Source organism: Nannobrachium achirus, assembly GCF_963921795.1.
Source record: "Nannobrachium achirus genome assembly, chromosome: 12".
NCBI lineage: Eukaryota > Metazoa > Chordata > Actinopteri > Myctophiformes > Myctophidae > Nannobrachium > Nannobrachium achirus.
The window spans coordinates 49,811,757-49,839,466 of record NC_137832.1 but is presented as its reverse complement, the minus strand read 5'-3'; the positions used below and the strand labels follow the sequence as shown (position 1 = coordinate 49,839,466).

Genomic DNA, 27,710 nt, shown 5'->3' with positions numbered 1-27,710 from the left:
TGTGACATGTTGTGAGCTTATAGATCTGCTACTTTTTCCCTTCACATTTTTCACAACGTGTTGCAATATTCATAATGTACTTTATCTCTTGCTAGAAAAGTAAAAAGTACAATATTTGCCTTTGAAATGTGGAGGAGTGAAAGAATCCAAAAAATACAGATAGTACAGACTCAAAAATGTTACACAAGTACAGTAGACAAGTAAATGTACTTTATAGCCTACTGTCCACCCCTGGTAGGGTGTAATGTGGTCCTGAGTCAGTGCTTTTTGTCTCCTGCCTCAACCGTGATTTCACACAAGTGGTTTCATTGCACCAAGACATTGGAAAAAAAATAATAATATTGCAAGCAAATCACATTACACAGGCGTGCAGTGGAAGTTGGCGCTCTTGTTTGTTTCTACTCATCCAAAGATAAAATAAAATAGGCAAGCCTAGGTTAGCCTTACCCTGGATACAGCTGGCCAACTTCCCTCTTATTTGGGATCTGACTGTACCAAAAAACTGTCATTCCTTTGAAAATGAATAAAATAGGAAGTTTAGTTGTGAATATGTTTATCTTGCCAATGCCAACTATGAACTGACTTTCCTTTCCAGCTTGCAATTATATTATCGCTCCTTCTGAAATGCAGCATAAGCAAGAGTCCTCGTGAAGCTGTAATGTTAGTTAAAGGCTGGGTTTGTAACTTTCTTTTAGAATGATATGGGGGGCTGCAACTGGTATTATTACATCATTAAAAAGATCCAGCACCCTTGTGTTTACTGTTCCTCAAAGTCTTCATAGTTGTAACTTGGGATGACTTTATTTCTCTTTATCTCTTTGTTTTCAAAACAAAGTAATACTGAACCAATCAAAGAGATACAGTAGGCATGTTTGTGAACTGATAATCCATGACACTGTGGTTCACAGAGAGTATAGAGGCAAATGTTGAATTTCTGCAATTATTTTCACAACTTTGCAGCTGTTGAACTGTTGAGCTTTAAATAATAGATTAGGGGATGTAACAGGGTCGTAAATGTTGACTAATTAAACATTTACAGACACCATTAAGGGCAAACGAATTGCATAATCAAACCAAATGGCTGCCTTCCAGAGCCCTGCGTCTGTTTTGTCTGCTAAAGTTGTTTTTTTCTCCCCCGCAATTTAGTCATAAATGCCAATCCCCCCCTTGTGTATAGTCTCTGTCACTGCTGACACCTGCTGTTTGGTCATAGTGCAAAGCGTGGCAACCTGCCGTCCAGTTACTTTATCTGCCATTGGATTTGAATGAATCCAATGGCATACTGGGCTGTACATTGGTCGAGGAGGGCCTTCCCTGCATGCTATGTACTGTATGTGATTGGGGGAATCACAGTATAAAGCCCGACCGATAACACATTTTTGTGTGCTGATGCCAACCCTGATTTTGGAGAGCCCGCCTACACCATAGATAGATGTTTTAATCACTATATTATGTCAATACATTGTCATTACAATAATATGAAATGCCTGCACTGCACATCGCTGAGATTGTGTGATAATGGAGAAGCATAACAGTTATGTTAGCATGTTCAGTGCCACAGGAAAGCAGACAGAGGAGATAGGATATAGTGGCACATTGTTGGCTGTTTGCAGCAGGGGTGGAAGTTGCACATAATATGTTTTAATAATGGGGAGTTATAGTTATGCCAAATTTATATTTCGTCGTACTGCAGTCATCGCACGATAACAATAGCAGATCTACAAGCTCACAATGCGCCACGGCGCAAAGCATAGTGAGCTTGCAGATCGGCTACTTTCGGCACAGGACACTGTCGTATGTGACTAAGTATTACACTGTAGGCCGCCCCCAGGGTCAGGCAGAAATTATGCACAGCTCTGCCGAGTGTCAGACAGTAATTTGCAGGAGTTGCCAGCAGGACTGTTGGTGCCTTGTTGCTACCAGGCAGCCTCATCTCAGGGGACTTAATCAACATACAGTAAGCAGAGGTGGAAAATGTACTCACATTCTTTACTTAAGCTATACTGTGTAAGTTGCTCAACTAGTGGTCAGTAGCAGTAGAGCAAACCGCGGTCGCGTCTGCTTTTTTCGGCCGTTTTTCGCCGCGGACCGGGCATTCAGACCACCGCGTCCGCCTCGCCGAGACCTATCCATAGAGGTCTTTCGTGTCCCTCTAAGAGCCTCGGTTGGGGAGTTACATGCTAGACTCCTAGCCCAGTGTAAACACTGCAGTGTACTTCCTGAAGAGCTCAGCAATGTATGATCTGGGCTTTGATTGGCCGGTAGGGAGACACGTGTACAGAATGATAATTTTGCCGGGAAAAACAGCCCCGGTCACGGCCACCAGGGCTCAGTAGAACACATATAAAGAAAAGGCTTTGGGAGCTGAAATTAACAGAGTGGGGGTTCTAAAACTTTAGCGATTTAATAGTTAGGACAATTTTAAGATATGTTTTATAAAAAAAGTTACATAGTATAACTTTAAGATATTAAGTATCAATACTGCAATATAGAAATACTAAGTATTGGTATCATGCAGCATAATGCACATGTCCCATTTCACAAGTTTTAAAATGTATAAAATGCTTATAAATCTTTTGGAAATAGCAGTTCTACAAGATAACAATGTATCGCATCGCGGCACATTGTGAGCTTGTAGATCAGCTATTTTCAAATGGACGAAATCTATACAGTATATGGCTGAAGTGGATAACGTATGCTTTGTAATAATAATCAAAATCTACAAAGTAACTAAAGTTTTCAAGTAATTGTAGTGGAGTAAAAGTAAAAGGTACTGAAAATTTGAAATACTCCACTTAAGTAAAAAATTAAAATACATCAAAATTGTACTTGAGTACTGTTCATGTACTTGGTTACTTTATACCAAGGAAATTCAACAACTGGAGATCTTATCTTGTCGCCTGGCCTGCAGAACCTACAGTACATGGAGGACCCAATTACAGCCACTCCACTCCACTGGGCTCCTTCTGCTCCACCTCCTCATCGATCTGCTCTAAAGTCATAGTCTGCCCGAGGTCGTTAGGTTCAAATGCAGCTACGCATGGTGCAAGCAGGTGTCCACTGTCCAGAGAGGTCCCCTCTAACTGCCATCTGCAAAATGTGTTCAAAATGTGCCCTAAAAGGTGGTGTAAGTCAGTGTTTCTCAAACTTTTTCATACCAAGGACCCGCAAATTGACCCCCTTCTGAGAAAGTTTGGTGTCAGAGAGACCCCCAGAAGAGTAGCCTGATTATCTGACTGGGAGCCAAGCTACCAGAAGAGAAGATTTGAGTTAAAAAATCCTAGATTATTCAAACACTTTCAAGATCTTTTTTAAAATGTAAAAAAAAAAGAAAAAAAATGTATTGATGCTCTGGCTATTACTTTGTCTGTCCTCATTTCTGTTCATGTTATTAAAATAATAATAATAATAATAAAGATAGCAGATGTCACTTTGTGTACAGTGCGGTGGCACAAAGTGACACGCTGTGAGCTTGTCCAGTATATATCTGAATAGCCAACGTGGGTTAAGAACATACATACATACATGGCCTCAAAAGTCTATTATCTCCCTCAGTCCTTAGGGATATACCTTTGGATCAATGGTTAAGATATTAGACTTTCACGCAGGAGACCTGGGTTAGAATCCCGGGTGTTACATTGGTGCTGTGACCCGGATCGGGTTTCCCCGTGAGAGGGGGTCAAAATGGGGGTGAGTGTAGCAGAGTGACTCACTGCCTCAGCCTGATGGCCTCAAAAGTCTAGTAACTCCCTCGGTCCATAGGGATATTCCTTTGGATCGATCGTTAAGAAATTGGACTTTCGCGCTGGAAACCTGGGTTTGAATCCCGAGCCTTACATATATATATTAACACATTTTGCTGGGGACCCCCTGAAACCCCCTCAAGGACTGTGATATTTATTTGATCAAATAAGTGTTAAATAGCTCTAGCTATATTGCAATAGCAATCATTGCCACAGTGTTTGTTTGTTCAGTAACAGGCGTCTCCCTGCATGTCTCGTCAGCTCTTTAGTAAACGCTAAACCGAAAACATGTTTTCAGGTCGTGATACCAATGTGTTTCTGATCAGGAGAGAGAACTCATGCGGGCTGGCCAGGGGGAGGCATTATAGAGAGTAGAGACCAGGATTACTGCATGTTTTTGTGAGGGCAACTACCCTTGGAGACACGGGGAGAACATGCAAACTCCACACAGAAAGCCATTTCGCCAACGCCAACCCCACTTAGGGTGTGGGCACTGATGACGCGGAGGAGAGAGAACACGGCCACAGCGTACCAGGCGGAAATTGGACCCAGGACCTTCTAGCTGTGAGGCGACAGCGTTACGCTACCGACTGCACCACCGTGGCCCCTAAAATTGGAATCCTGACCTGATTTTCTTTTAAATGTTTACTAAAGAGCGGGAGAGTTGGGGAGACGGCTCTTATTGAAAAGCACACTAGCAATGAACTATCGTAATATGGAGCTCTAACAAACTTTTAATTTTTTTAAAGATTTGTTTTGGGGCTTTTATGCCTTTATTGATAGGACGGTAGACTGACAGGAATTGGGGGGAGAGATGGGGACATTGGGGAGTGACATGCGGCAAGGGTCGTCCGGATCGGGAATCAAACCGGCGACACCGCCAGGCATCCATACCTACTGTATGCGGCAATGCCTAAGACAAGTGGTATGCGCCTGGACCAGTAGGCCAGCGGGCGCCCCCAACTTTCATTCTTTTTATAAAAGTCTAGTGTTAAGACAACTTGTTGACTTCTTCATATGCATGAGGAAATGATAGCAGCCTAAAATTCATTTCCCCCCCGAGACTCAAGTCTCTGACATGGCAAAGGTGAAGCAGTCGCAGTGAAATAGATTTTTGAATTAATTCAGTAATGTCAGAAACATTTATTGTGGAATATTAAGGAGTTAGGAGTGTCATGTTGTCAGCTTCAGATTGACAAGATGATTACGTTTCCAGAGAGTTAGAAAGGTAGAACATAAAGAGCAAAGCCAGGGAAAATTAAATAGAAAAAAAAAATAAGTAAAAAGAAATAAAGTAAAATAAACCCACAGAGACAAAGAGAGACATGTGCTGGACGGTGCACCTGAAAGGTGGATCAGAAAGATGCTGTCATGCTGCTGAGGCAGTGGGGGACACACCTTTGCAGGGTGCTTGCCGTTATCTGCAATGGGAGGCCTACGACATCATGGACCAAAAGACACACAGATTATACACGTCCAACCCAGTGTCTTGCAGTCTTTGTCTGTGGTGAATTCAATATATTATTATATTCAATTTATCTTTCCATAATAATTTCTTTAATAAAAACTTTGAGCCACTGCCCAATATTGGGCAAAAACTGCAGATCTATACAAAATCAGCTATCTAGATCGGGGCGTTTCTGTGAAGAGACTCTGTGTAAAGGGGGCAACGGAGGCGTGTTGCTGTATTTGAATTTAAGAAACAGATCGTCACAATCTACAGTGCTCTTACTCACTCTTTAGGGAAGATATCCGACAGTGTTGTTATGAAATCTCAGTTCACAGAAAGGTAAACACAACTGCTGTAACTCTGTAGAATTCCTGGAACAGAGTGAGGGTTTTTTGGGGGGAGTTTGCGACAACAGAACCTCTGCATGTCCAAAGGTGCCCAATCCTGGCAGATGAAAAAAAAAGAGTTCCATGAAAAACAGATTTAAAGGAACAGTTCACCCATTTTTGTATTTATTTTTTTCCTGTGGATTACTCACCCCATGGAGACTTGAATTCATAGATATTTGCTTTGTTTTTGTCGCATTCATAAGACAATTTGATGACCAGCAGTGGTTCCCTATGGAGACATAGAGAATGCTTTGTTCCCTATGGACACACAAAGTCACCTCAAACTATTGGCTTAAATGCAACAAAAACTACAAATAAAATATCCATGGGGTGAGTAGAGATAAAGACATGTTGGCAGTGAACTATCCCTTTAATCTTGGAGAGTTGGGGAATAAAACAGTTTGACTGGCAATACTGCATGCTGCTGTCAGTGACCTTTTCAAACTATACTGCTTGCTTACACATATTGCAGCTCTTCGTTAACATTTACTTCGCTTTTTGTTTTGTTTTGTTTGTTCCAGTTGTAGAGCATTTTCTAGTCAACCTTTGTGAAGAAAGTTGATCAGGGAAGGTGCAGCCATGTTTAGTGCCTGGAACGGTGTGTCTCTTTTGGTCGTGAGTTTGAGCCTTTGTAACTCAGCACCACCGACACCACCACTGGACTGTGAGTCCATGGTAACACCGCTGACTCTGGACAACCCTGCCAAGGTCTGATTCAAATAAATGTTAAAAGTACATTGTTGTTCTTAGTCACTGCAGATGTGTCTGTCTCTGGGAGTGTGCCAGTCTGGTTTTACTTGTTTGACCAAATTAACAGGCTGTCTCGATGTTCATCTCTGTGTATGTGTCCTGGCTCTGTCTGTCTGTTTGTCTTTCTCTCCAATAGATTGCAGGACGGTGGAACTTCATTGAAGGGTTTGCAGACTCTGATCTCTTAAAATCCATGCTGAAGACAGTGGAATCTTCCTGGGTTGACATCACAGCTTCTCCAGAGGACAACAGCACATTCACCATGATAGAACACAACCGCATGTGAGTGTAATTGCGACCGTAGGGAGCATTAGTATGGAAACCTGCAGAAAATATTGTCATGCTTGATTACCCCACACACACTCTGTGGCTGTGACTCTACCCTGTGACGCTTGTCTTCATCACACACACACACACGGCGAGTGGGGACCGTCAGTCTTAAGTTTCGAGACCTCTGTGGGGGTCTCGACCCGCACGTTGACTGCCGCGTCTCGACTCACAGATTCACAACAACCTCCCGGCTCCCGTGGAAGGAGGAAGAGAATAGATGGAACATAGATAGTGTGTGTGGTCCATAGTTATTGATATATTGTCTTGTATCTAGATAAGGACGTGTTTTTAACTGAAAGTATCTCTGTGTTTCCTCATCTAAAGCAATGGAACATGTGAAATAGAGAAGGCCAAAATCAACCGTGTCTCTGACATCATCATGGAATTGACATATCATCATGCCCCAGGTGATATAGGCCGAATGTAAGATAAAACACAGACAGCTGGATGAAAAACTATGAAATACATAATTAAAAGGAAATGGAACAAATCCATTAAGTCATGTTTACACTCTCCTCCCTCCCTCTCTCTCTCTCTCTCTAGACATTAACAGGGGTACTTTGTTGTCTACTTGCGTTAACTGTTTGATTTTTAACTTCACCACCTCAGTCAGTGGAGTCGACACCCTTATTCACTCTCTGCATATGTTGGGTAAGTACTGTATGATTAGACACAAACACACACACACACACACACACACACACACACACACACACACGCACACGCACACGCACACGCACACGCGCACACACACACACACACACACACACACACACACACACAGAGTGTAATAATACAATCTATCTAAACTAGTAAGACGCGACATGTCTTGGCCATCTGGCCAGTGATATCGGACCAGTTACCCATATATGGAGACGCCTGGTACCCATATATGGAGATCCATGTACTGTATATGGAGATATGCTGTGAGATCCCAAACATGCTTACTCAGTTATTCGTTATGTGAAAGTCCTATGACGTCTATGACATCTGACATCATACATACAATCCCTTTTATGCCCATACATGGAGATCCCTGACTCTAGAACCAGCCACACAGATATGGGCTGTCTTGGCCATCTGTCTTGGCCATATATGGATTCTGTTAGTGTGGTATGTGGCCGATGTGGCCTCCATGTATGGGCATTCCCAAATGAAGTCCTGTTACTGTAGATATGGGCTTAATATTGATGACATCAGGGAACTCCATACATGGGCATGAAAGGGATTCTGTTAGTGTGGTTCCCCTGACATCACAGTGATGTCAGAGCGGCAAACCCATTGACTGTAAAAAGGTGTACACGTCCAGACGGAGTCAGCATTTGCCGTTTCACATACTAAACTGCGACCTTCGTTCGCAATCAAACGTTTTATAATTGTTAACGTTGTTCTTCCAGCGAGGGAGGGGAGCCTGAAGGAATCCGACATTCAAGTGTTTCGTCAGCAGGCCAAATGTTTGAACTTCTCTCTGCCAGCCAGCTTCCACTACAACCCAGAACAAGGTTCAATCAAACAACACTATTCATTAACCAAAGTTTAGTCAGGAACACTCACATCAAAGTAGATTTAACCATGTATTGCAACAAAATGGAATACAGTTAAACCTGGCGTTAAAGGATCTGCTTTCGGAGAGGTACAAGGAATTTCGTCCAAGCTGCTTGCTAGGCAATATCAGGGAACGTTAAGCAAAACCCCCCATAGGAATATAATAGTAGTACAATTGCAATACAGTACATTGACATGTTAGCTTGAATCAGCAGACAAAGTATTTGATTCTATGGGCTGTATTTAAGTACCAGCTCTTATGCCTTAACTTAAAGGCCAGTCCATACTGTCTCCGACCACCAAACTTTTCATCAGAGAGCTCTGACTTTCCAAACTCTAATTTGGGGTAATGCTTTTCAGAAGATTTGAGTGATGTCATTTTGTAGTTGAACCGGACCTTTCCGTAGAAAAGTTTGGTGGTCGGAGACAGTATGGACAGGCTAGGCATAAGAGCTGGAACTTAAGACAATCAAACTCCTTCCATCATCAGCTAAACTAGGAAACTGAGCGAGACATTGTATTGGAGATAGACTGTATGAAAGCTGAGAGGGAGACGGTGTAGGAGAGATAGACAGAAGGACAACATAGAGAGAGACAGTCGTCAGACCCGCTACACACCACATATAGAGAAGATAAGGAAGATAATCATTCTCTGTAATTAATCAAATCAAATCAACCAACCAGTCAGTCAATCTGTCAATCAATGAATCAATCTCTGACTTTCCACAGTAGCCTATAATTACTGTATATCTCTCTCCTCATATTCCTGTGTGTCTCTCCCTGCAGAGTTCTGCACTGAAGTCAACATGACAGTTGCTGTGACAAAATAGTGAAGAATTTCTAATAAAGTCATTTAAATCCTCAAATGTGTATAATGTGTATAATGTGTATAAGATATCAAATGAGGAATGGAATGGTTGTTTTGACTTCCAATGGAAATGTACCAACTCACACTCATGGAGAGAATTTAATGGACATTTTTGTATTAACCCAAAGCAGAAGACACATTTTGCAGGACAGAACGCAAAGTGCTGGAGACTGGTATTAACCAGAATGCCAACCACTGGCATATAGTGGTTAGAGTATATGGCATTCTGGGACTTCCCGGTAATAAAACATTTATGGACAGAAATACATTGGAAGCTGTACTTAAAGGAAAACTTAGTTTTTTTACATCAAGGGTTCATATTTTATTAGATTGTAATTAGAGAAAGGAAAAAGTGAGTGTTAAAATGTTTTCATTTGCTTCGTTCTATTGTTTTATCGCGTTTACTGTGATAAAATGTGGGGCATGCGTAGGCATGGCGGCATGCAAGTGGCTAAATATGTCTTTTTAGACACAATAAACCAGCAGTTTCTTTATTACTGTTTACAGTAACACTTCTAGCCCCCATAAGTCACATCCAACCATGAAAGGTTGCGTTGTATCTTGGGAATGGGCTTATTCTGTGTAAAATTACATATTTAGCCACTTGTACGCATGCCCCAACCACTGAAATAAGAATCTCTAAAACAATAAAAAGTAAATGAAATCAATTTAACACTCATCTTTTATATTCTTTAATTACAATCTAAAACATGAACCCTTGTAGTAAAAAAAAACTAAAGTTGTCCTTTAAGGTGAAAATACCGTTCCAATTTGATGTCGTCATCCTTGGGAAAACTGACGTTCATATAGGACACTTATCTGTTCCATATATTGATATTGGCTAGCAAAAGTTATTGGTTGCTTATTGACCCTCTTAAAATGGAGGACTGGGCAGTTATAATAAATGAGAAAATTATTACCATGGTCAAACTGGTTTACTTATTTAAGTCGGACAAGGTTTTGCTTTAGAGAGATAATATATTAAGGTTTTTGTTTTTTAATGGTCTCTGCCTTTGTTTTTTGTATAATGTATAATGTGATTGCCTATCCCTCACTATAAGATAACACAGTGATATGGTTGGTGGAAAGCCACCGGATCTCTAAACCTCTTATATTTTCATTCTCAAAAGGTAGAATACCTCCTAACCCTAACCCTAACCCTCAATAACGTGTGCTAATGTTTTGTGTGCTTCCCTGGTCTCAGAATGTATATAGTTACAACAATGTGTGAACACAGCAGCAAGATTTGTGAACCGACAAAAGAAGGCTAGCCAGTGGAACCACCCTAAGGACTACAAACCTTTCAGTGTCCCGCACTATTTGTACTGAGTAGACCTCTAGAGCTGCTACCTTTAAACACATTCAAAATCTGGGGCTTTTTTGTAAACTATTGCAATCGTTTGGGGAATAAAATAAATCTCCAAAGTCATGTCATCAACATGGATCTGTCCCATTTCCCATATTCCCTCCTGATTGGCTACGATTGCCTTCTAAAGTTTGTGTATGGGACCTGACGGTTGCTTATCTTACTGGTTTAAAAAAAAAAAGAACTTTATATCTGTGTATACAATGACGCAATGTGATAGAACAGAACCTCTGTCCAAAGTTGCCCAATCCTGGCAGATCCTGACCATTCCACAACATGTTGTGACCTATTCAAAATCCATTTGACTACGTGACTGCTAACACATATTGGTCAAAGCTCTTCGTTAACATTTACTTTTCCAGTTATACTGTTGAGAGCAGAAACCTGATCAGGGAAGGTACAGCCATGTTTAGTGCCTGGAACAGCGTGTCTCTTTTGGTCGTGAGTTTGAGCCTTTGTAACTCAGCACCACCAACACCACCACCACTGGACTGTGAGTCCTGGGTAACACCGCTGACTCTGGACCACCCTGCCATGAAGGTCTGATTCAAATAAATGTTAAAAATACATTATTGTTCTTAGTCACTGCAGATGTGTCTTCTGTCTGTCTCTGGGAGTGTGCCAGTCTGGTTTTACTTGTTTGACCAAATCAACAGGCTGTCTCGATGTCTGGCTCTTTCTGTCTGTTTGTATTTCTCTTACAATAGATTGCAGGACGGTGGAACTTCATTGAAGGGTTTGCAGACCATGATCTCTTTATATCCACGATGAAGACAGTGGATTCTGCCTGGATTGACATCATAGCTTCTCCAGAGGACAGCAGCACATTCACCATGATGGAATACAACCGCATGTGAGTGTAATGTAATGTTTGTGAGAAGGAATGTGCAAAAGTGTGTGTGTGTGTGTGTGTGTGTGTGTGTGTGTGTGTGTGTGTGTGGACAGGGAATTACTACTTTGTGGGGACCTCATGTCCCCACAAAGATAGTACAATCAGAGGAAAAAACCTTGTGGGGGCTTATTAATAGGTCCCCACAAGGTGTTTAGGGGTTAGGTTAAGGGTTAGGGTCAGGGTTAGGGTTCAAAATGAATGGAATGTCCCCACACAGATAGTAGACTATGTGTAATGTCCCCACAAAGTAGCAATTGCAAACCTGTGTGTGTGTGTGTGTGTGTGTGTGTGTGTGTGTGTGTGTGTGTGTGTGTGTGTGTGTGTGTGCGTGCGTGCGTGCGTGCGTGCGTGCGTGCGTGCGTGTGTGGTATGCATGCATGGTCCATTGTTTTTGATATGTTGTCGTGTATCTATAAAAAGGACATGTGTTCTCTGTTTCCTCGTCTAAAGAAACGGAACATGTTACAGAGAGAAGGCCAAAATCACCCTAGTCTCTGACATCATCATGGACATTACACATAAAGACACAAGTGATACACGTAAGACGCAACACATTTGACATCATGCATGGATGTAAGACACAATACAGACAGCTGGATGAAAAACAATGAAATGCATAATTAAAAGCAAATGGAATAAATCCAGGAAGTCATGTTTACACTCCAAATCTTCTCTTCTCTCCTCTCTCTCTACAGATGTTGGACAAATTAACAGGGGCACTTTGTTGCCTACTTGCATTAACTGTTTGCTTTTTGACTTTAACACTTTTGTCAGTGGAATCGACACCCCTATTCACTCTCTGCATTTGTTGGGTAAGTACCGGATAAATAGACGCGCGCACACACACACACACACACACACACACACACACACACACACACACACACACACACACACACACACACACACACACTGTAACAATCAAATCTATCTCAATCAAATGTTTTATAATTGTTAACATTGTTCTTCCAGCGAGGGAGGGCGGGAGCCTGAAGGAATCCGCCCTTCAACTGTTTCATCAGCAGGCCAAATGTTTGAACTTCTCTCTGCCAGCCAGCTTCCACAGCAACCGGGAACAAGGTCAAATGAAACCAAACTACTACTCATTAACTAAAGTTTAGTCAGTTAAACCTGGCGTTAAAGGCTCCGCTTTCGGAATTTTGTCCAAGCTGCTTGCTAGGCAAAATCAGGAAACATTATTAAGCAAAAAAACCCATAGGGATACAACCGTAGTACAATAGGAATACAGTACATTGACATGTTAGCTTGAATCAGCAGACGTAAAATCACAAGTATTTGATTCTATGTCAGACTCTGATCAAAAGGTGGGGGCTGGGGCAGCTTAGCAGCAGCAGATGCGAAGCAGGCAGCAAGACAAGCAGAGCTATAAATGCAAGCTGAATTTAAAAGAGCCTCCCAATAGAGTGTGAGCTCTGATTGGAGTATAACAGCGTGACCTAAGGACCAGCAGAGCTGTGAATGAGGAATAGGAATAGGAGCTGACTGACGGGGGGCGCTCTCCATTCCAATGTGTCGCCACTCCGACAGTGACTTCTTATTGTCGGAGTGGCAACACTTCCATAGAGGTTAAGGTTAGGGTAAGAGATAGGGTTAGTGTCGGAATGGAGACATGTCGGAATGGAGAGATGCACTCCTGACTGACGTCTGATTACAGCCGAGGCAGGCTAGACTCATGCATAAACTAACGCTATGCTTCATTCTTGTCACTTGGTTAGTTCAGCTAGCTAGCTACCATTTCCAGGAATTATTTTCCAAATTATAGGGGGAAAAGGGTACGGATTACAGGACAAAAAGGGAGCAACAGTATTGCAACATAATCTCCCCAACTCCTTCCATCAATCAATCAATGAATCAATCTCTAACTTTCCACAGTAGCCTATAATTACTGTATATCTCTCTCCTCATATTCCCGTGTGTCTCTCCCTACAGAGTTCTGCACTGATGACAACATGACAGTTGCTGTGACGAAATAGTGAAGAATTTCTAATAAAGTCATTTAAATCCTCAAATGTGTTTTCTACTGAAGAGAAACTAGTTACCATCATCATCTAAAACTGTGGAGAGATCATGACAGTGGATAGACAGACACATATCTATCTATTCTTTTCTGATCTCTCCTGCCCCATTCTGGAACTATTACTGGCTTTTGTTTAGCTTCCTTGAAACCATATGGTTTATACCAGTGGTTCTCAACCTTTTCAGGCCGTAACCCCCCCAAAATAATCATATTATTTGAACTGGGGACCCCCCATCCTGAAAAGCTCTTGGAATGTAAGATTTGAGGTATTCAAGATTTTTGCCTCTTTCTTAGATTATTTGGACAATGTTTTTTATAGTTTGTAGATTACTTTTGATGCAATATGGTATTTTTCTTTTTTGAGGTATTAAAGTGTTCTTAAAAATCCTTGAATTGTCCCTTCATTGTCATCTGGGGACCTCCCACAATCATGTGGGGACCTGGGTCGTGGAAGTTCTTTTCTATGGAGAATATAATAATTGGGTAATCTTAAAATTGTCTCCTATACTGTAAGCATTAAGTGCAAAAATAAACAAACTGTCTGACTGATACGTAACTCATATTTGGTACAGTCTGTTTCTGTCCCCCCCCCCCCCCCCCCCCAAAAAAAAAAAAAAAACTATACACCAACAAAACAATTACAAGATTAAATTAACCCTGAAATTGGGACATACCACACTGACATATCTGGGCATAGTGTTACCCAAAGATATTTCCAAAAGTTAATTATCACCCTCCACTGACTAGAATAAAATCTGATATACAGAGGTGGAATTCCTACACCTTCGTGAGCCGTATATCCAAAGAGTTGAATCAATAGAAATGAATATCCTCCCAAGATTCCTGTTTTTGTTTCAGGCTCTCCCAGTTGAAATTTCAACAAAACTATTCTCTGAGTGGAATAAGATTATATTACATTTCATCTGGCAAGGTAAAAAAAAAACAGAGTTAGGTTTAAGACTTTGCAACTGACAAAGGGGGACGGCGGTATGGCTGTACCATGTCTCAATTTCAAAGACTATTACTACTCAGCTCAAATCAGACCGTTAATTAATCTTAAGAGAAGCGTGCCAGATGGAAAGATATTGAAGTGTCACTATATCAAGGATCTTCCAATCAAGGCAATGTTGGGCAGTACCGACCAATCGAAATTCATAAATAGTGCAAATTCCCTGGATAAAATTCCAATTTAAGGTCTGGAAGTCTGTTGGAGAAGAATACAGATTACAGAATAAACTAAGAATAATTAGATGTGCTTATGATCCTTACTTTAAGCCCAATCAATTAGACTCTAAAACTGGTTAACCAAAGGAATAACATTTTACTCAATAAATGAAAAAGGAAAACTAATCGTATTTTTTTTTTTTTTCTAGACATTGAAAAGAAAATATTACTTACAAACACAAGATTGCAATTACGCCTTAAAGGGGCACTCCACCACTTTTCAACCTATGTTCATATAAATGGTCCTCACTCAAAAATAGCTTTTTCTTTTTTTTTTTTTTTCTCTCAGAGGAGGGCTGTGGCAGGTCAGAAACCCATCGTCTTGTGACATCATCGATTGCCAATCCAGTTTATAGAAACTGCAGGCTTTCTATTCCTGAAAAGTTGCAATTTTAAAGTGGAAGCGGGAAGCCAATTATTTTTAATTTTTTTGGAAATTGATGATGTCACAAGACGATGGATTCTGAACTTCCCACAGCTCTCCTAGGAGACTTGGACTGAGTAGAAAAAAAATTGTGATATTTTATCATGAACATTAGTGAGGACCTATTATATGAAGACAGGTTGAAAAGTGGTGAACTACTCCTTTAAGTATTAAACGCTAATTATAATTGGAAGAGCCTATTCCTCAGAGTCGAACAGATGTATTACAGTATCTCCAGATTGTATAGGGGTTTTATGACAAAGAAACCTCATTCGACAGAATATGCGGAAAAACAAGTGGGAAAATGAAGGCAACTTTGAGATATCAAATGAGGAATGGAATGGTTGTTTTGATTCCCAATGGAAATGTACCAACTCACACTCGTGGAGAGAATTTTAAAGGAAATCTTTGTATTACCCCAAAGCAGAAGACACATTTTGCAGAGCGCAGTGCTGGAGACTATTAACCAGGGACTTCCTGGTAATAAGACATTTCTGGACAGAAATACACAAGACATTGGAAGTTGTACTTAATCACATTCTAAATCTGGGGCTTTTTTGTAAACTATTTCAATCGTTTGGGGAATAAAATAAATCTCTTTTTCCAAATTATAGGGGGTATTACAAGAGAAAAGGGGAGCAACAGAATTGGAACAGTATTGCAGATGCCTCTTCAACTCCTTCCATCATCAGCTAAACTAGGAGACTGAGCGAGACATTGTAGTAGGAGATAGACTGTAGGAAAGCTGAGAGGGAGATGGTGTAGGAGAGATAGACAGTAGGATTAGGAAAGCCGAGAGGGAGACAGTGTAGAGGAGATAGACAGTAGGACAACAGTAGCCTGGTTAATAAACCAGACTGCACAACACCACCCTCTGTTGGTAGTGTGTGATAGAGTCTGACGCTTGCAGTCAGGCTAGGACAACAGAGAGAGAGAGAGAGAGAGAGAGAGAGTCATCAGACCCACTACACACGACAGATAGAGAAGATAAGGTTACTTATGATTTGATGTAATCAATCAATCAAATCAAATCAACCAGTCAGGCAGTCAGTCAGTCAGTCAATGAATTGATCTCTGACTTTCCACAGTAGCCTATAATAACTTTATATCTCTCTCCTCATATTCTGTTTGTCTCTCCCTACAGAGTTTTGCGCTGATGACAACATGACAGTTGATGTGACGAAAGCAGGGAAGGATTTCATCATCTAAAATTGAGGAGACATCATGTCGTGGATAGATACAGTAGATACGTTCCCCTCTCTGGAACTATGACTATGTCCTTTGTAAATAAAACAGAACGTTTACTGGTAAATGTAGTTAAATTTATGTTCAATGTTTTGTTTAGTTTTAGTTTGGCAAAACAAAGAAAAGACATCATCAGACAAGATCAAATCATAATACAAAAAGCGTCTCTTAGGGGCTTTTAAGCCGTGACATCATTTTGTAGGCAGAGGAGAACTCTGCCCCCAGAGCATTTTCTGTCCCTCGCTATTTCAACAGATCCGAGACAAAAATAACGACTAAAGTATAATTCTAACACTTTCCTTTCAACAACAAAGAGAAGAAAAATGTGTAAATAGTAAAAATAGTAAAAAGATTCACAGAAACTGGGGGCAGAAATTCTCCTCTGCCTACAAAATGATGTCATACTTAACAGCCCCTTTTCCATTAGGTGAAAGCATGCGGTAAGAAAGCATGCGGTAAGAGGTAGAATGTGACATTGGCATGCATGATGTGTGGCATTACGTCAAACCCAAAAAGCATGTAGGCTACAGTACTGTATGTTGATGCATGACACATGCAATTGCATAGAGTGAACATTGTGTGGGTAGTTATAATGACTGGATATGTCATGACAGGATTGCCTTGTTTAGGATCTGTACTAGGTTGTAGGCGTATACTGTAGTGCTGATAATGTGTTTTACTAGATTAGATGTTGTGGAGCATTTAAAGCTGTGGCATTTTGAGTAATTGAGCTTAACAAGCTACAGAGAGGCAGAATAAATGTGATGGTTTGGCGTAGCGGCATTAGATGGCAGAAATTATATTATTTGCCTGCAACGATTTTACCTAATGTTCATCCTCACAGCATGATCAAGTACCAGGAGGCACACCACAATTATAACTCAAAGTATTTTGTTCCAGGGACCCCCAGAAGCAGAGTTAAAAAATTAGCTTTTATAGATTTACAAGTTCATAGTGTGGCCTGAAGGTTTTAATGGGTTAACTCAAGGTTTGCCTGTCCCATGCGTGTGCACATGCATGTGAGTAACAGGTGCTGCACTCACACACGCCATATACTGAATTTCCCCCTTGGGATAATAAAGGTATCTATCTATGTGTCATTGTCTCTGTCACCCTCTGTCTCTGTGTGCATACATGACACGTGTGCGCACATCATAGTTGCCCATGATCTCTATGTGTTCATTGTTTTTGTCGTCACTGTATTTGCCTCAGTAAAACGGATCAGATTCCAACTTCAGAGCATGCTGGACGGACAGCTTGTGCTCGATTGGCTGGTTCCACTCGATAACCATGATCTCATAGTATGGATGGACAGAGGAAGGGTGGGTCTGCAGCCCCCTCTTTGACTATGGAGTTCTCATATGGTATCACAAGGCCACAAATACCTTAAAAACAAGGCTCCAAACAGCTCCAAACAAACCAATTACGGTCACCTTCCTTTTTGGGCTCACCTTACCGCTAATAACTTTATAAGTGTGGGGTGGCTCACGGTAGCTGACATAGTACAGCATCTTGCAATGGGCCTGGTGTACAAGATACACTACACCACTAAGATACCCATGTACCTGACAAGATAGTTCAAAAACGTCAAAGATGTTCACAATCACAACATCAGTGGCAAATCCACAGATCACGTTCAACCCAGATTTGGCTCTAAAAAGGATCAAATTCGTTCTCCTGCTACTGTATACCACTAAAATGTGGAACGCCCTACCAAAAGCCTTAAAGGAGTGTAAATCTCTAACTTCCTTTAAAAACGGTCTGAAAAGTCACTTACAGGCGGCTAATATTACAGGCGGCTGCTACTTGAAACTGGCAAAAGACAAAGCCTATCCTTGAGACAAAGCATATCCTTACCTCCCCCTTTCTACTGTATATAGTATACCTTATCTTTTATTTCTTCTTTATTTTCTTATCTTTTATTTTACGACAGTTTTTTTCTATTGATGATATCCTCTGCTAGTACTGTGTTCTATCTGTCTGTCATTTAATGTTATATGAGTTAAAAAAAAAAGGTTTCCAATGTAAATGAGCTTTCTTGGATCTCATTTTAGTTGACTGTGTACCAGTGAACTGTACTGTCATGAAACTGTACCTTTTCCTATGCAAACTTCTAATAAAGTCTTCAATCAATCAATCAATCAATCAATCAATCAATCAATAAAAAATAAATATATATATTAAGGGTGCAACGGTTTACAAAATTCACGGTTCGGTTTGGTTCGATATTTTGGTGTCACGGTTCGATACTTTTTCGATACAAAAAATAAACAGAAATGTCCTTGATTTATAAATGTATTTTTATAACTACGAATTTTTTTTGTCTTAACTTTTAACAATACGGTACCCAACCTCTAGGGTAGTGGTTCTCTAAGTGGGCTCTGCGGACCCCTAGGGGTCCTTGAGGGGGTTCCAGGGGGATGTGGATGTGGAGTGGTATTGTATTGTTCGGTAAAGTGTCATTCGGTTCGGTACAGGGTCTTTCGGTTCGGTATTCGATATTCGGTTCGATATGTTGCACCCCTAATATATATATATTGTTGACAGATTTAAAACATATTCAAGGAATCGTTTCCTTGGCAGTGGGCTAAAAAAAAACTAGGCCTGTGACTATTCACTTTTTCCCGATTCGATTCGATTTCGATTCATAGGGTGACGATTTGATTATATCACGATTATTGCGTTTTCCTGCGATTTGCGATTCGAATCACGATTATTGCGATTTTTTTCCCAAAAATTACAGCTTTTTTATATTGAAACATTTTAAAACAATTCTAAACAATATAAAACATTAAAAGTTGAATCATATACTTCAAATCAATGCAGCCAAATAAAGTCAGTCAATCTTTCTGACATTTATTTCAGCCAAAGTGCCAGTGGTACAACATTACAACAACATGTTCCTGGTCAAGATGCCAGAAAACACAGAACACAACAGTCATAAAAAAAAGAAAATCGCTGTGCTGCAGGCCTACAGCACTGTGCTAGCTTTAGCCATAACATGACATCCTCATGACCTAAAACTGTTCCTTTAGGACCTGTACTTACTCTGACTGGAAGTGGTTATTTTACCTTCAGGTTAATTTCGCCTTAAAAAAAAAAAAAAAAAAAGGGTTTTTTTTCTCGTTTTTTTCGGGAAATCGGGAAAATCGATTCTGAACTTTGAAAATCGATTAATTGAATCGCCAGCATTAACATAATAGTGAATCGATTTTTTTGCACAGGCCTAAAAAAAACGTTGCACTGGTCAGTCCAATGGTTTGTGAGATTATTCCCGAAAAGACAGACTGCTTAATGCTCCCGATGAGCAGTTGGTGCCTTGCATGCATGCTTCCACCGTCTGTGTGTAAATTGGTGAATGTAATGCACATTGTAGAGTTCTTGGAATGGATAAAGGTGCTACATAAATGCACATTTTGCCAATCAAGTAACAGGGTGATAAATTTGCATTAGATCTGTGTAATACCACTGTTAACCAAAAAGTGGATCGGGACCCATTTGGGGGTAGTTGACAGATTGTATTATTGTTGGAGTGAACACTGCCATCCACTTGACTTAGGGCGATTTGAAAGCTATATTTTTTATAGTTATAGTTATAGTGCTCAATGTGAATGGCCCTTAACTCAGCCTTTATTCAGCCTTATTATTTCACATTACCAAATGTAACCAGAGACCAAAAGTGGTTAAAAACAAAGGTAAAAAATATAATAAAATAGCCTTTCTTTGACCCCTTCAGAATGAGACAACAGGGAACAAGGAATCCTGAAATACACTGGCGGGCCGTTTATATAATACTATTTTGGCATGAAGCAGCGGACACCCCTGCCGTATATGATGTTAACCAACATGGAAGCAGCCAACCGTAAATTATATTACTGAATATACTGTAGAGATGTACCTGAACATTGGAGGTCGTGAAACCAGCCATGAGTTCAAGGTTAGGGGATATTCACCGGGGAGTGATTTGAAGTGTAATGAAATGTAATCTTCTGTAAGATTGTATGAAAAATAAATCATTGGACCAGACCTAGAAAGTGGAGAGACGGGAACTGCAAAATAGAGACGTACGGGGATTGCTCGTCTGGATGCCGAAAGCCCAACATCCCTGGAAGGATGTGGCCTCAATCCCCCCCTCCTATCCCCCCCCAGTTCCCTGGCTGCTCCGTAATCTCTAGAGGGGACATTGGTTCTTCTTTGCTTGAAAAAGGGGCATTCTCTTGACACTGCAATTATAGCATGGGGTCGACCAGGTCAACTGAAAGGGAATTATAGTGGGATTGGCCATCTGCTCCTGTTCTGTCCAATTTAAGGTAATATTACCTATTTTACTATGGAAGATTTTTCAATTTGTTTTCATTCCTTAATTTAGTTTGTAAATTTGTGTTTGCATCTTTCTTTCCCAGGCATGACTCAGGCACCGTCTGACCAATCGACTTCAAACTTGGTGTGAGTGTCGCAGATGTGTTGTGTCAAGTGGGAATACAGACACACTGACAGTAGTTCAGAACCGAAACTCCAACGAGGATTTCTGTATGTATACTCTGTGTACGGGTCAGTCTGTATGTCTCATGGTTCTACCCATTAATATGTATTGGGAATTACACTTTGCCGTAATGATTATGACAACTCACAGTGCATCGTTCTGCCTATTATGTCAAAGATTGGGATGCTGGGTTGAAAGGGGTTAAAACAGCCAGCAGTGTTACGCTCTAAGCAAGGATAAGGGCTGACAACTTGTAGGAGAAGCCTTGTTATTTGGCTCTCCAAGGAGACGAGATGTATTATATGATTGGATTTTAGCGTTCCCTCTACGAGCACATTCAACTCTCGGTGGGCTGAGGCTACGTGGCCCTCTGCCCTATGCTCTATATAGGACAGACCTTGATTCATCCAGAGGGAAATTTTCAGTCATCCTCGCAGCACCGCATTAGAGACGAAACAAAGATACTGGGTGGAGAAAGCGTACAGAGACACTAGTAACAAAAAAGGCTTACAACATAAAAGACTGTATAAAGACAATCTGGCAAGCCATAGTCAAAGAAAATGGAAAAACAGCGTCCTCTCTGTTTTGTTCCTTTTCATCTGTTCTTGAGAGATTAGTATAAAGATGACATAATATTTGAACAAGACACCTGCGCCACCCGGGCTGGTCAGATGTGCATAGTGTGGACATGGAGGCGAAGGTAACATTTGCACAATCACCAACACAAATGGCGGTTAAGCCTACACCTGTTGGTCACTGTATCCCAAGCACTGTACCTGGCACTAACCTGTTGCATATCAGTTGATAAAAAATAGAAGACATAATGATATTGTAAAAAAGAAAGAGAAAAAACCCAACAACACTCATTTCCTGGTCTTTAGGATGTCAGTAGAAGCAGCATCCTCGTTGTATGTCTGCATTTGGAAGCAAAACAGTGAGCCATTTTAATTTACATGAATGTAAGATAATTCTAGCCAATTGAGCGCAGCAGAAATTGGGAGCGGAGAGTGGGCGAGCTCGATTACACTGAGTTGGCACTTTGCAACGAGTATCCTCTGTTGTACAGTTGTTTTTTGTGATGATATCATAATAAGGAAGTAGCTATTAGCTAAGCCCACTCTTCCCTCTAATTGCATCAGCCATTGCTTACAAGTTATTTCATCTTTGTAAAAAGCATTCACTCAAAATGAATATTGAAGTCTGAGCTTCTACCACAACAAATGACTGAGTGACAGTGGAACAGGAACAAACGATTATTAATTGATTCTACAACCTCCAGAATACCAGGAGAAATTGCTTGATTGCCAGAAGAATACATACTGTATTTGCCTGCCAGGTTATGTATGCCCTCCGATCTACACCAAACTTAGCGCAAACACTGTTCAGGGGCATGCCATCAGAATAGCCACACCAGCGGCCATGTGCGGCCTCCAGGGGCCACGTCAGGGGCCCTCAGGGCATATTGGAATCATCACCAAACTTGCCACTAACGCTGTTCAGGGGTCTGCCATGAGGACAGCCACACCAAACAACCTGAATTGCACACATATGGCGCACTACAGCAACAGCTGTAACATTTGAAGCAAATCTAGTTAACTAAAATTCCAGTCCTGTATTTTTATGCCATTGCCGCTCTTCCTTCATTAGCCATAGGTGTGAAGACAATTCTGCCTCACTAGAAGTGTGCTACCGTTTAGTGTCTCATGTCTGCAGTGCAGGGACTCTATTTTTACATGGCAATCGTAACAAAATGTAGTGAAAATAGCAGGTAATTTTGTGATTGAAGATAATCTGACAGCAATCAGTAATGTCTGCGAGGCGAGTGTTTCAAGGGGGGTCAATATGGTCCCTGAATTGTAGTGGGTTTACTTATCTCCTTGAGGAGAAGCTCACAAAGAAAGCCAGTAAAACAAAAAACTAAAGTAGCCGGCTTGAGATGTTTTGTCATCCTCCATAGTCTGGAGGGATGATTGATCCACGATTGGCTAGTTACTTGCACCAGCAGAGTGCGCAAGTACTGCGTTCGGTGTATCTATCGCATATCGGTTTGCCCAGTGTTATTCAGTATATCAGGTCACACGTGTTGATGGTGATGTCACCAAGAATGCTGGTCCCTGATTAGTTACGGCAAACAGATACGCCACTGAACGCAGTACTTGTGCACTCTGCTGGCGCACAAGGCGCAAGTTGGCACCTCGACAGAGTGCAGTCTAGTTAATGTGCTGTTGTAATCGGTTAGTTAATCAGTCAGTGAGTCAGTCAGTGTGTCAGTCAATCAGACAGAGATATTAGGTCCACCAAAGCTATGATATCGGAAAACAGGACCTTCAATGGCCTGGATGTTTAAGTGACCGAGCAGGGGATGCACTGGAAGAGAGGGGGAAGCCTCCAACGGGGAAAGAAAAAGCTTCATGCAAATGTGGTCTCCCTAAGCACCTGAGCTGTGAGGCATGCAATAAGACAGGAGGCAGGTATATCTGTAAAACTGGGTCAGTAAAACAGGTCAAGAATGATGGGGGGAGGGGGTGACTATGACATGTCGTCGCATTATTTAATTAATACCTCCAAGAACTTTCACCAAGACGGATATATAGCTATGTTTTATTTTTCCTTTCCCTCTTTTTAGGTGGAGAGTTTGTCTTTCCACCTATCCTGGAAGCAGGTCCGGCTGGATTTACATATTGAAATGTCTTGCATAGCGAATGGCGATAAACAAGGTTGAATTTCTCCAGGCTACTCTCTGCCGCTGTTTGGATCCAAACCAGACTGCCCCACCCGCCCCCCTCACAACAACAAACAACCCTCAAGCACACACAGGGGTGTCGCACCAAATTCTGGGCCCTGGGACAAGGATTCACTCACATTTTGTGCTTTAACTATTGAAAAATAGCAGATATACAAGCTCACAGCAGCAAGCTTGTAGATCATCTATTTTTGAAAAATCGTGAAAAAAGGTTTTTTGAAAAACCTATGTTTCTATGTCAGTGGTGCTCAAACCTTTTCATGTGAAGGACCCCCAAAATGATGTATTTGGCCACGGACTCTGATCTCAAAATATTTAGTTCCAGGGACCCCCCCAAAAGCAAAATTTGAGTTACAAAGGTTCACTTAAAAAATACATACATTCAAAGATTTGCACACATTTTCACGACTTTTCAATGTCAAAGCTCGCAGCGCGGCACTCGGTGTGAGCTTGTATCTGCTATTTTTCAATAGCTAAAATAATTCCAGGCCCCTCCACCTTGGGCCCTAGTAACTCAGTCCCACTCCCCCCCCCCCCCCCCCCCCTTGTGACGCCCCTGAGCACACACCCCAAGCAGCTGGATCATTAGTCTGAGGTGGAGATAGCTTTCGGACCGAGACCCATCTGTCACACGGCAACAGATGAGAGGATTCTGGCCCAGGCCATGCCAAGAGAAGCTAATTTGAGAAGTAAACAAGCGAGGAACTGTGGTAGAGGTGCATGGAACTGTTCCATGTGCAAGCATAATGAGTTTTAAATCTTAGAACGATGGGTGAGGGGCAAGAATCAGTCATCTTTTTTCACTCCACTCTGTCCTAAATATTACCAAACCGTGTTCTTTTCATTAATAATTCACAGCTAACCCAGAGAGAGATTACACCAGTGGCAGAAAAAAAATAAAGGGGAATAACTAATACAACAAAGAGGCAAGGAGGAGACTGACATTATTGAAAAAGACAGATCCACATCGAGATGGGAGCGAAACAGGGAGAAGTTTCTATTAACACGAGATTGCAGCGGCGGAAACAGAGGTAACCGTTATCTCCGGGTCGTGGGTAAATTTATTCATGTGGGGGGACTGCAATCAGAGATCCACCACAACAGGCATTCAGCAACCTTCAATTCAACCATGGTGGGTGTGTGTGGGCGTCCTGCCCACACTCACTCACACACGACACCTCACTTGCAGACCAAAACACCAACCACCTCATTTCCATTCCTACCAAAATACAGGAAACATAATGAAAAAACAATCATGCCGACTTTAGGAACCTCACCTAGACACATATCATATGCATACCTGAATGAGAAAGAAGGTACTGATCTTCCCGCAAGAGAGAGAAAAGACAGATTTTGCATGTTGTCTGTCCCCTAATAGAAAGTTTGGTGTGGCAGAGAGCTCAGTGCAGGCATTTTGTTTGTGAGCGAGGCAATTCTCCTATATCCACCTGCTGCAGTGCGGCCAATGCTTCCAAGCTTACAAATACCAGCCTATAGGCCTGCTTCCCCACACCCCGGGGGAATAGGAATCCTTAAGCACACTCTTAAGCATGTGCCCTCACCCCAATAAAATCCAATAACCGCATGAAGAAAAGGCTGAGGAGTAACAAAGAAGCATCCCTGAGGATCAGGCTGGCTGCAGCGCTTGAACCCAGACTGCCCAGTCATTGATTTAAGTCATTTTAACTCTGGAGGAATTTTAACACAGAAAAAGCACCACAGAGAGGACGCAAAAAGATGGGAGCTATACAGTAAGTTGTGCTATCCGGCGTTACTCTTCAGCATCCAACTTAACCAATTAAACCTTATCGACCAGGGGTGGGCAACTTTGATTATGGAGAGGGACACTAAATTTCCACACTCACTGCCAGAGGGTCACATTGCATAACAGCTGAAATCAATAATATTTCAGTTTTCCGATTTTAACCTACAGGCCGGATTAAGTGAAGGTGGGGGCCGCCAGTTGCCCATGTATGCTATTTAAGCCCCTTTTTGACTGCAGCTTTAGCACCACACTACGCCGCACCACATAAAAATATCTACATTTTCCATTACACAAAAGTACCCCTATAGGTAAGAAACAATTGTACCCTTTTAACTATGACTATGATTTAACTGTGATTATAATACACTATAAAGTATTAATGTATTACTATGATAATTATAATACACTATAATAGATTAGAACAGTGATTATAACACAATAGAATCTATTATCATGTACTGTATTAACAACTAGGCTAACGGTATATCCTGGTGGTCTAAATGAAAAGTCAGTGAGTGATCAGTCATTATGAAGTGTTTGGCCAAGCTCAGACCTACTCTGGAGTGGATAGTTTTTAGTACCACTTTCACACCACCCTACCCAGGTCCTTATAGTGGAAGACCTGGCACAAATGGGCGGTGTGGAGTGGTGCGGTGTTGGGCCATGTCAGTCAAAAAGGGGCTAGACTGTTGACCAGAGTCCCCGGGGATCTGTACTATGGCCCCTTCATGTTTTCCCTCTACACCAAATCTATTTGACGAAAATAGCCAACCTACAAGCTCAGTTAGCTCACAACGCATTGCAACGCTATTTTTGGCAAATATACACCGCAATAAGGACACGTGGTCTATGTGGCTAATTTACGAACAGGTGCACATGCTGACACACATGCGCATTTTTCAGACATACTAAAACGTTTAATGCTCACTATTGCTTCTAAATGGCCGATCCTGTCCACCACGCATAAGCCACCAAGTTCATTTGTCAAGATTATAATAAGCGTCCTCCTCCTTATTCTAAAACTCATGGCCGGTACATTCTTATCAGACTTCCATAGTTGCCCCCTGCAGCAAAACATGAACCACTTCCCATCTGCTACCGCCCCGCTCCCCCCCCCCCGTGCAGAGCACGTGCGCATGTGGTGACATCTCCTGCCATCCCTGGAGGACAGATGAATGACAAAGGGTTGTGATTTCTGTCTCCTCCGTTTCTCCTCCAGGGGGGCTACGGTGAGTGGAAGGTGGCATCTGGGGGGGGGGGGGCAGATTCTTGACATCTCCGTTTCTCTCTCTGCCCCGGGTCCCCAGGGATGGCTGACTCCTGAAGGTGTCTCTCTCTCTCTGCGTCACGCTTTTTGACGAGCCAAGGGGCACTCGCTCTCTCCACCACCTCGGCCCCGAGAGGTCATGGAGCCGTCAACCGGGGCCCCGTGACCTCAGCACCCACTCACTCTGTCAGAGAACTGTCAGTCTCTGGGAAACGTCACCGCGGATAAGGACTCAAAATCCCAAGGGAGTGCAGACATATGCACGCACGCACGCGCGCACGAACACACACCTGTAAGTGCACAGGGTGTGCGCACACACAAAGATCCTGTCACTCAAGCAGGCAGGGTGCATATCTGCCGAGAGGTGGAGGGTTGGCTTGAAGTAACACTTGACTAATTTCGAAATTTCGCAAAAACCCTGCCCCAAAAAGTCTGGGTCTAATCCTACCTTATAGAAACCGGGTGATACTTTAAGGTCTTTCCAAAAACTGAAAAATAGTGTGCGAGAGCATGATTGATTTACAAGTGGGTTGCATTTTAGGATGCGTTTATGGGGTTTTTCTTTCTTTGATTGAGATCTGTATGCTTGGACATTGTTGGTTGATGGGTGTCCCAATCCTTGTTCATTTCAATATTATGCAGTTATGGCGGATCACAGAGGTATTACTCCAAATTGAATCACTTACATTGCTGGCAGAATGCGCTTTCTCATGACTGCAAATGAATGTCAGCCACTAAATGCACTCATAACTTTATTTATTTCAGTGGTCTGCCAGCAACGCACCACAGACAGTTTTGAAGAAAGGTTGCCTGAGGTGGTTAGGATGCGCATGCCTCTATAACACCTCTCTGACTGGGACTACAACCTCAACCAGATGGCAGTTAATGAATGCAGAGAGATGGCACACACTTTGCCCTTGTGTCCCGTCACCAGAAATGGAGAAATATCCGGGTCAAAAAAGCATGTCGGAGGTTAAACAAACAGTGGAGATCCATAGTAAAATCCTCATTTCAGTGCTGTACAGAAGGGTCTAATGTTCAGAAGTGCAGAGCGGAGCCGCAGCAAGGATAAAACAGTTGGCTCCTCTCGAGTCCTCTGTGAATGACACTACGCCGCCAACTGTAATGTAATGTGCTAATCTTCCCCTCTGTGATTGGCTACCGCAGGGGTCTTCAACGTTTTCAGGC

General features: G+C 41.9%; 2 protein-coding genes across 10 annotated transcripts in view; one reads left to right on the top strand and one right to left on the bottom strand.

Annotated features, from left to right (window-relative positions):
• The window catches only part of cabp7a (calcium binding protein 7a), a 110,922-nt gene extending 105,360 nt beyond the window's left edge, over positions 1-5,562 (bottom strand). For all 4 annotated transcript variants that reach the window (XM_080738062.1, XM_080738061.1, XM_080738063.1 and 1 more), the window contains exon 1: positions 5,480-5,562. The gene's annotated coding sequence lies outside the window, so the exon portion shown is untranslated. The remainder of the gene's footprint in view (positions 1-5,479) is intronic.
• On the top strand, positions 1,865-13,758 carry LOC308295096 (uncharacterized protein). 6 transcript variants are annotated; one of them, XR_013962547.1, is made up of 12 exons: positions 1,865-1,957; positions 6,104-6,290; positions 6,469-6,614; positions 6,987-7,069; positions 7,206-7,313; positions 8,060-8,164; positions 8,994-10,981; positions 11,149-11,294; positions 11,784-11,872; positions 12,029-12,145; positions 12,306-12,413; positions 13,284-13,758. XR_013962547.1 is itself a non-coding variant. In XM_080738059.1 (11 exons), the coding sequence occupies exons 6-11, from the start codon at positions 10,847-10,849 to the stop codon at positions 13,325-13,327; spliced, it is 639 nt and encodes a 212-aa protein (XP_080594185.1). In that variant the 5' UTR covers positions 5,978-6,290; positions 6,469-6,614; positions 6,987-7,069; positions 7,206-7,313; positions 8,060-8,164; positions 8,994-10,846; the 3' UTR covers positions 13,328-13,758. The 6 variants fall into 6 exon arrangements, 3 of the variants coding, with proteins under 3 accessions (XP_080594185.1, XP_080594184.1, XP_080594186.1); XR_013962548.1 differs by lacking the exon at positions 1,865-1,957 and adding an exon at positions 5,842-5,912; XR_013962549.1 differs by lacking the exon at positions 1,865-1,957 and having other exon boundaries at positions 5,928-6,290; positions 11,098-11,294.
• The last annotated feature ends 13,952 nt before the right edge of the window (positions 13,759-27,710 follow it).

Coding starts and splice junctions, on each gene's coding strand:
- LOC308295096 (XM_080738059.1), top strand. CDS start 10,847: ATGTTTAGTGCCTGGAACAGCGTGTCTCTTTTGGTCGTGAGTTTGAGC. Junction 11,295..11,783: donor ATGATGGAATACAACCGCAT/GTGAGTGTAATG, acceptor CCTCGTCTAAAG/AAACGGAACATGTTACAGAG. Junction 12,414..13,283: donor CCACAGCAACCGGGAACAAG/GTCAAATGAAAC, acceptor CTCTCCCTACAG/AGTTCTGCACTGATGACAAC.